This window comes from Teleopsis dalmanni, chromosome 1 (genome assembly GCF_002237135.1).
Source record: "Teleopsis dalmanni isolate 2A chromosome 1, ASM223713v2, whole genome shotgun sequence".
NCBI lineage: Eukaryota > Metazoa > Arthropoda > Insecta > Diptera > Diopsidae > Teleopsis > Teleopsis dalmanni.
Window position 1 is genome coordinate 210,932,604 of NC_051846.1, and position 9,528 is coordinate 210,942,131.

General features: G+C 31.1%; 1 protein-coding gene across 1 annotated transcript; it reads right to left on the bottom strand.

Annotated features, from left to right (window-relative positions):
• Positions 1–5,700: 5,700 nt before the first annotated feature.
• LOC119671739 (AP-1 complex subunit gamma-1-like) lies at positions 5,701–9,181 on the bottom strand. The gene is made up of 9 exons (XM_038082500.1): positions 8,912–9,181; positions 8,444–8,828; positions 8,171–8,381; positions 7,966–8,104; positions 7,627–7,900; positions 7,160–7,555; positions 6,955–7,095; positions 6,095–6,202; positions 5,701–6,022 (listed from the first exon to the last, which is right to left on the bottom strand). Exons 1-9 carry the CDS (start codon positions 9,010–9,012, stop codon positions 5,921–5,923), a joined length of 1,857 nt encoding a protein of 618 aa, XP_037938428.1. The 5' UTR covers positions 9,013–9,181; the 3' UTR covers positions 5,701–5,920.
• Between the last annotated feature and the right edge of the window lie 347 nt (positions 9,182–9,528).

A 9,528-nucleotide genomic window follows, 5' to 3' on the forward strand; every position in this document is an offset into this window, starting at 1 on the left:
CATCCGTACAGAAGTGCAGGTCTAATTACTTGCGTATAAAGTAACTTTCTGTTTTTAAAGTTGAAGTGATAATTATTAAATAGCGGCTTTAATAAATGTAGAATCTTAGAGCAGCTATTCCGTTTGTATTTCAAATGTTTAAGCCAATTGAACCGTTTGTCAAAAGTGACCCCCAGATATTTTATATTATCCTCCCACCGTATCTCCGTGTCGCAAACGCTCACTCTTGGAGGATGCTGTCTTCTTTTTCGAGTTATAAATATAGCCTTGGTTTTGTCATTATTAATTTTAATCTTCCATTTTTGGAAGTATTCCACCATAAGGTCTATATTTCCCTGTAACGTGTTGCTTACATTTAAGGCATCCCGATCCGAGTAGATCAAGCATGTGTCGTCTGCGTAAAGCGCCATTGATGTGGGACTTAAGGTGGGGATATCTGCCGTGTATACATTAAACAATGTGGGAGACAAAGGCGACCCTTGAGGTACACCTGCTACAATTGATCGGGCGGACGAAAGAGTGCTATTAATTTTAGTACGGAAGGACCTTTCTTGCAGGAAGCTACCAATGATTTTAGTCAAACCACTAGGGATCCCAAAACGGGCTAATTTGACTATTAGACCATCATGCCAGACCTTGTCAAAAGCTTTGGCTATGTCAAATATAATCATCCCGGTTGACTCCCGTTTACTTAGAGCGGTTTGTATCAGCTGCGCAGTTCTGGCTAGTTGTAGTTCCGTGGAGAGATTATCCCTAAACCCGAATTGTTCGTCAGGAAGTATATTTAGGGCATTTACCGCTGTTTTAAGCCTAGTCAGAATTACTCGTTCTGCCAATTTCCCCATAGTTGGGAGCAGACTGATAGGACGCCAGTTCTGCGGAAATGAAGGATTCTTGTCCGGTTTAGGAAACACTACGACTGAGGCCAACTTCCAGGCCTTTGGAAATTCGCCAAGCCTAAGCATGCAATTGATGATGTTAACAATGCATTGGATTGCATCTTCTGGAAGATTACGTAGGCATTTGTTACTGATATTATCATATCCGGGTGCCGATCTGGTCTTTAGACTCAAAATAATACATTTAATCTCATCTCTGGAACACTGTGAGATGCTTTCATCTGACATCAGGTTCCTAAGATTAGCAGCCTCTTCGGCAATATTTTCTTCTACCAGAGAATTATAGTCACTATCAGTATTGGGCTGAAATTGCAGCTCCAAAGAATCTGCAAAGGCCTCAGCTTTGGCTATGTCTGAGAAAGCCATGCCGGTAGCTACATAAAAAGGCGGCACTACCGGTTTACGTTTAAGCCTAAAATACTTGTTCAAAGCCCAGAAGGTTTTATTACCTGTATCAATTCCTGAAAGAAATTCGCACCATTTATCATTATTATATGTATTTGCCAATTTTTTTCCTGATTACATTAGAGAGACGATTGGCTTCTCTTCTTCTCAAAGGATCTCCAGTTATTTGAGCAAATTTTCGAATCGCATTCCTTTGTCTAATGATTTGTTTGATGTAATGCGGCAGATAAAAGTAGTTACTTGGTTTTCTGATCCTGGTGGTGGAGCTATTATCCAATGCCTCCTTAATCTTGAGAGTGAGTTTTTGGATACAGTCATCAAGATCCTCAGAAGTTACTGGCCAATTATTTATATTTGAAATATCAACCTGATTCTTAAATGAGTCCCAGTTAGTGGTTATGTACGTGAGATTCATGTTGATTGCTGGACAATTTTCAAGAATAAAAAGAACTGGTTTGTGATCCGAGTCCAGTTCATCAAGGACCTCTACGTGCACATTCGATTCTAAGTTATTTGAAATTCCGAAGTCAATGACATGGCCTGTGATTCTGCCATAATGTGATATATACGTTATTAAAAGTTTGTTACATAAAAAATTTTTTGAATATTATGTATTTAAATTATGTGAAACTTTTATATATGAAACATCCCTATCAAATAAAATTGTACTTATGTTACACCATCTTTTATTGTTTAACTGTTTATATGTTATATCGATAGGTTTAAGAAACCAATCTGACGAGTCTATTAACTATGTCTATATCCATAATTTCAAACGATGACAGCTTTTTCAGGTCAGAAAGAATCTTCTACTAGCCATGAAGTGGAGTACAGATTTTTCTCATTCGCAGAATCACAGTCCAGAAAAACATCGTTAGGGAATAGACCAAATCATCTTGTATGACTTTCTAATAACTGATAGCTGACAGGTTATGACTGACAGTTCATCTGCGCCAATATCGTAGTAGTGAGTTGGTTCCACTTTAGTTAAAGAAGCTGACTGGTGCGAGTAATACCCAATTTGAACCAGGTGAGTCTTGATCTGTCAAAAATGTACATCTACGCAGTTGCAAACCAATAAATAATCACTTTAAAGACGTCAATTTTTCGCTTTATTTTATAGAGTACTTGATCCTTATTTATTCATATATATGATTTACATTGTTTGTATTCCTTTAACTTTTTTCATCAATCATCAGGATTATTTATATAAGACGACTTGCGAGTACAACAGCACAATTAAATAAGACGATAGTATTATCGTCCAATAATTTAGCTATACTATGTTAGCAGATATGGTATTGGAAATGACTGTTCCATATGGTTACGTTGAACTATATAACTTTGTGTAAATCACGGTTTATAATTATATAGTTTATAATTTAGTTGTAGTTTTATCGTTTGCAAAGATGGTGATTTAATAGAGGTCACAATAACAACTAGATCCTACACTTTTATATATTAAAATAATCGTAAAAAGTTACCATTTCAACTAAAATATCACTGAAATCGAATATCACTACCGGCTCATACTTTTTTTTACTGATAAGCTGATTAAATGATATATGTAGGCCAGAAGAACGGAATCATCTATAGTATGTAATTTTATAGGACACTCGTACATATGGTTATTTTACCGTTTCTAGCGTAAACGGATATATAAAAGAAAAGTTTTGTCTTAAAAAATTGATATAGGAGTGATGATTTACCAATTGCTTATAATTTTCTTCTTTACCATGCTTCGACAAACTGACTTAAAATTGTATGCTCGAACATATTTAATTCTTTAAGACAAAGTATGTTTTTTGATGATTATTTCAAAAAATATATTTATTCTTCACAATACTATACACAGTTTTAATCTATTTATAAGTGTTTTTAGTTAATGGTTAACAAAAAATTTGATATAACGCAGATTATTGTCCTGCAAGAGATATATATACGATCGTGGATGTAAGCAGGTTTACCCGATTCTATACTTGGCTCGTATAAACACAACTATTCTCAAACTTCAGCTTTTCTCCTTATGACGTCTTATTTGTATTTTGTTATGTCTTATAGAAATGGTTACATTCCTTCAGCTTTGCCGAGGCTAGCTTTAATTAGCATCCAACTTACACTCATTTGTCTGAAACAACATAACGCCCCTTTTATTATATCCCAACCGCTACATTTGATTCGAAATGTTTCTTATCTTACAGATATCTTTATGTTACAACAACAACAACCTCACAGGTAACAACATTCCTTGTTTATGATCTCATTATAGTTATATACCTATACCTTATAACTCTGATAACAACAGTAACAACAATAAATGATCATTAAACAAGTTTGAATGATTATTAAACGCTTAAATGTGATAATTGAACACGCTTAAGTGAAAATTAAACTCGCTTAAATGAAGATAAACAAGCTTAGGTAGTAATTAAACACGCTTAAATGGTTATTAAATACCCTTAAATGATGACCAAAAACATTTAAATGATTATTAAACACATTTAAATAATCATTTAACACATTTAAATTATGATTAAATATATTTAAATGATCCAAAAACACTTAAATAATAATAAAATATGTTTAAGCGATCATTAAACACGTTTAAATGGGCTTTAAACATGTTTAAATGATAATTAAACGTGTTTAAATGAACTTTAAACAGATTTAAACGAACTTTAAACAGGTTTATATGAACTTTAAACAGGTTTATATGAACTTTAAACAGGTTTAAATAAACTTTAAACAGGTTTAAATGAACTTTAAACAGGTTTAAATGAACTTTAAACAGGTTTAAATGAACTTTAAACAGGTTTAAATGAACTTTAAACAGGTTTAAATGAGCTTTAAACAGGTTTAAATGATGACACTTAGAAATCATTTAAAATATACTCTGGGAGACGGTGTTAATTTATAACCAAAAATCAGGTGTATAGTAATTATATATTTTTAGTTAAAGAAACCAGGTGTCCGTTGTGATTAAAAATGAACAAATACAAATTAGAGAATCTGACGGTTGTTTTGTTGAAAAAATAAATCAGAATTAAAAATATGATTTATAAAATTATCAAAGAAAAGAAAACTAGAAATACATTTATTTTATGAGCGCAAACAACGTAGCAAAATAATTAATAATAATTCGAAGCTTCCAAATTAGCAAAAGTGTTATTTGAAAACCTAATGATAATTAAAACTCTTTTTGGTCAATGCTATTTGGATAGACCTACTTGTTCGTAACAATACCAGATGGAGAAAGATATCTACGCAGATTTGTAGCCAGCATCATGATGAATGTTGACATCATCATGATGCGGATCTAAAGAAGGCTTGAAGGTGGATTCTTAAAACATCTTTTAACACCCATATTTATGGAGTCCCAGAACATTTTAAACATGTTTGGGACAACGCAGAACATAAACATTAGATATGTTCGAAAGCTTCTCTTATTTCCAAACATAAATAGCTTAAAGTATACAAATAATTATTTATTAAAACTTTATTTGCTCATGTTTTCAAATTATAAATTGTTAAATTATAATTTTTATATTTTTATAATATTAACTTTTTCATAACTTATATAACTAAAAGTTTTTATTATGTATATATAAATTATCTATTATTTTCTCCCACAGTATTTTTCTTTTATTTATGTTAGTAAAGTTTTCGATTTATTAAGTACAATAGCGCTTAAAAAGATGAAATAAAATTAAAAATAAATGCAAAAAAAAAAAAATAAACGCGGACATATTATTAAACACTAAAATGTTTTAAAACAATTTCATAGATTCTATATAGATGCACTAAACACAAAAACAAATGAAAAGTGTAAACGGTTAACATATAAATGCGTACAATATTTTCACACTCATCAGGAAATATTTCTTATTTTATTATTTCAATAAATCTGTATTCACACAAAAAAATTAATATATTTATAAAATGCGAATTTATTTATATGAATTTAGATTTCTATATTCAACAATATTTTTATCTTAATTCGAACTACAAACAGTGAATAATTAAGAATACCAAAAATAATTAACAGCAATTTCAACATAAAAGCCATTCTGATAGGTAATTTATATTTTCAACTTGTCTTTCCATAATTACAATTGCTTCAAATTATCTATTTATATAATGACGTCATACTAAATAAATAATAATAAGCCAAGCCAATACAAATAAATTAGCACATACAATTTAATTTATAAGTTTGAATTTCAAAATATATTTATCAACAATTTTAATACACTTTGTTTTTTATTTTTGTAAATGTCTTGTTTTTCGCTTGTATTACAATTATTTTACAGTAATTTAAATTTAATAATGTTTGTATGTATGCGTGTGTATATTTTGTGTGATTGTGGCTGCTAAAATATTGTTTAAAACGCTAAAATATATTACAATACATAAATATTTATTTGTATAAGTATATAGCAGTTATCTTCCATGTCTTCGTAAATGTTATGTGATAGCTTTAAGGTAGGTAAGGATGGTAATGGGTTATTGGTATGCTCCTTTTCCGTTAACATTATACATATTTTTATTATAGTTTATATACTGCGCAATTTATATTGTTATATAGTATAAGGTATTTATATTTTGATTATTATTTACTATTCCGGTGAATTGTCTGGGAATCCGGTTACTTCTGCTTGCTCCAGAATTTTTTGGCCATCGACAACATATGATATGCGTAGTCTCATACGAAGAATAGCCTAGTCATTGAAAATTGTATAAATTTAAAATTAATACAAAATGAAACACACAAAATTATTATAATTATCTACCTTGGACGTACTAACAACACGCATTTCCTGTGTTATAATACCGCCAGGAGGTAAGTCTGATCCAGAAGGCGATAACATTTGTAATGTAAAACTTTTAGGAACTGCCGCCTAAAACAAAAAAATTAACACATTAAAAACATAAAACACATTTTAAATAATATAATTACTTTTGTATTATAAAATCATTGATTTGTCGAAACAAAGCTTTTATAAATATATCTCAAGATATATTAATGAACTAAGTGTCAAAATGCAAAATTAAGGTAAATATAATAACTTTTAAGTGTTTAATATTCGGGTTAAGGTGTCAAATAAATGTTAAATCCTTTAGTAAAAAGAGAACTTAAATACTTAACTTAAGTATTATTTCTACTTTTTTCTAAGGTTACACCACATTATTTGTGGTCAAGTATGCTTTGGTAAGACCACCAGTACAACCAACCTAAGGTTACAGCATATCTCAAAGGTTATTACAATGAGTTCTTAAAATAGAGAATATTTTTAATTAGCTTTCAATATCGTAAATGATATAAGCAACAATTCATTACTTTATTTTTATTAAATATTAAATTATAATAATTAATGCAAACTGTTCGAAATAAAGGATATTCGAGCAGCTCAAGTGTATTCGGGAATTCCGAATAATAAGGACACTTTAGACACTAACATGGTCGAAGCTTCGATCAACTTAAAAAACATTTGCAAATCTAATAGAAACCTCTAAAGATAAATACATCAAAGTGGATTATCCTAATTCGTTTCAAAATTTTTTCAAATTTCCATTTAATTGTTATGCAGATTTCATTTAGATGCGAGTGTACGTACACACTATAAAGATATATAAGTATAGCGTACATTACCTGGAATAGATATTGTTCCAATATATTTTTTGAATTGTTTGTTGTTGTCATAAAGATTTGTATGGTGTCGCTGACCCTAAGTGGAACTAAATGAACAAGTAGACCATTTTTATCAAGAGCAGTGATCTTGGGCGCTTGATTCTGTCAAATATTAATAAGAAAAAACATTAAATATTATAATCAAAATATATTTAAATATACATACTATAGCAATACTACTACACAGTAGGTTGGCGGGGGAAGTTAACTCATTTAGAAATGAATTTGACGCATTCGCCGATGGTGAGAGTATATTGTTAGACTCTAACAGATTTACTGGTACACTGACCAAACCGTTGCCAGATAAAATACTTGTTAAATCGTTGCCATTCGTTGGTATTGTCGCCGTTAAACTTGATAATCCTAATACATTGTTTATATTTGTTGCATTAGTTCCCAACACATTTGTTGTATTATTAACAGCTACAGCGCCTGTATTTAAATCCAAATCTAATAAATCAAGGAAGTCTTGATTGTTCGACACATCGTTGGCGTTCTTTGTATTCTCTTTTTGAACGGTATTTGATATATCTGTCCCACCAAGTAAATCCAGTAATATATTCTGAGAAAATATTGAATAGTATGTTAAATGTTTTATTAAATAAATGTTACACTTGTATTTAAAATACTTACTGTGTTATCACTCATTGTGTTCATATTATTTTCGTGCGGTAACTGGTCTTCAACTAAACCATTTTCGATTAGATCCGGGCTATTGTCATCAAATGAACCGCTACTTTCACCATTTTGCGATGAGATACGGCTTATCTGCATTGGTGGCATCTTTTCTAACAATGGTGGACGTAAATGTTTATAAGTGAGAAATAATTGCGTAAACTCTACGCCACGTTGTTGTAGATCCACATTCAGATGGCTACCAAACGAAGTGATAAGTGCTTGAATTTCGCTGAAATAAAAAAAATATTCTTCTTATAAACAAGTATTTTTTTAATAAGATTTATTAATACATACTCCACACAATTCTGCAAACGTGTACTTAGTTTAGCTAGCGACACTAAGGCATATTGCTTACTTGTAGTTGATACTTGAGCAGAAGTTAAATATTTATGAAACATTGCGATTAAGTCACTTTCAGTTGGACGTTCAAAATCTTGAAAAGACAAATTAAAATTATTTAAAAACATAAGTATTTATTTTTATTTCATATTCTACATACCATCCTCATTTGGACCATACATAAACAGATCTCCATATTCGCCAATTGCCCACACTGCCACTTGCAACAGTGGTTGTTTGTCTTCACAATGATTTGGAACTTGTAAAGATTCCCAGAAACGATTTGTTATATAAGTTTGTTCAACCACTGGACTACTTGATACCAATTGTATTGTTGAAGACACTACATCATCTCGCACATAATTGCCAGCCTAAAAAAATTACGCATCATATTGAATATTGAATAAAACAATATATTTGCTTCATGACTTACCGCTATTAATACGCTTAACTGTGTATCCAAATGCCATCGTGTGTTTGGTGAATAACGTTCAGCGGCCAATATCATGCCTGAACTGCACTGCGCCTTGAATTCTGCATCCGCTTTCTCCAAAAACAATAACAACTCTTTGGTCATGGTACGTATGTTTTGTGCATTTATAAGTGCGAACGACAATTCCATAGCCCGACGCCTAATCGAAACATCAGGATCTTTGAGACATTCTAGAATTGTGGTGCGGTGACGTTGCACAGCCGAAGTGTCTGCATGTACAGTACGTAACAAAGTATTCAGTGCTACATAACGTATATTCTTGTCCGAATTGAGCAAAAAACGTCCGAGTATATTAACAGCCAAAACACGTAGACCACCTTCCGAACTATAATTTTAAATATGGGATGTTATATTACATATATTTACTATTCACTATTTCTATTTGCATAGAAATAGTTCTATACTAACCGAATATCCATTATGGAAAGCACAGTCTCGTACAGTATAGTGTTGCCAACATTTTTACTTGTTTCCGTATTTGTTGCCACCTGTGCTAATATATCATTCATGGCTTCCGAAGCATCTGGATCGTTATGTCCGAGTATACGTAGCAGGCGCAGTATTTTAACTTGCAAAAACGGATCGCTAACACCGCTCACATCATGTTCCGGCGAGTATCCGCCCAGTATAAGATTCTTAAGTATGCGCACCAAATTCGGCACGATCTGTTAATAAGAGATAAAAGCTTTTCATTTAATAAATATATACTATGTATAAAATATATTTTAATTGTATAGTTAATATTGTTAATAAGTAGAAAAAATTTCAGCTATTGTGCTGAAGCAAAGTATAATACGTATTAGTTCGGTAACAAAATTGGGTGTAGAGTACGCAACAATAAAGATAAAGTTTTTTTTTTTGGTACTTTTATAAGGAATATATATGTGTATAGTGTGTAAGCAATGGTGTTCAAGTGGTACAACAACTAAATAAACAACAAAGAAGATAGTTAATACTGGTAAATACAATTTGTCTACAAATACGTATAATCAAGTGTGTGTACGGTAAAATCGTAAAATTAATTG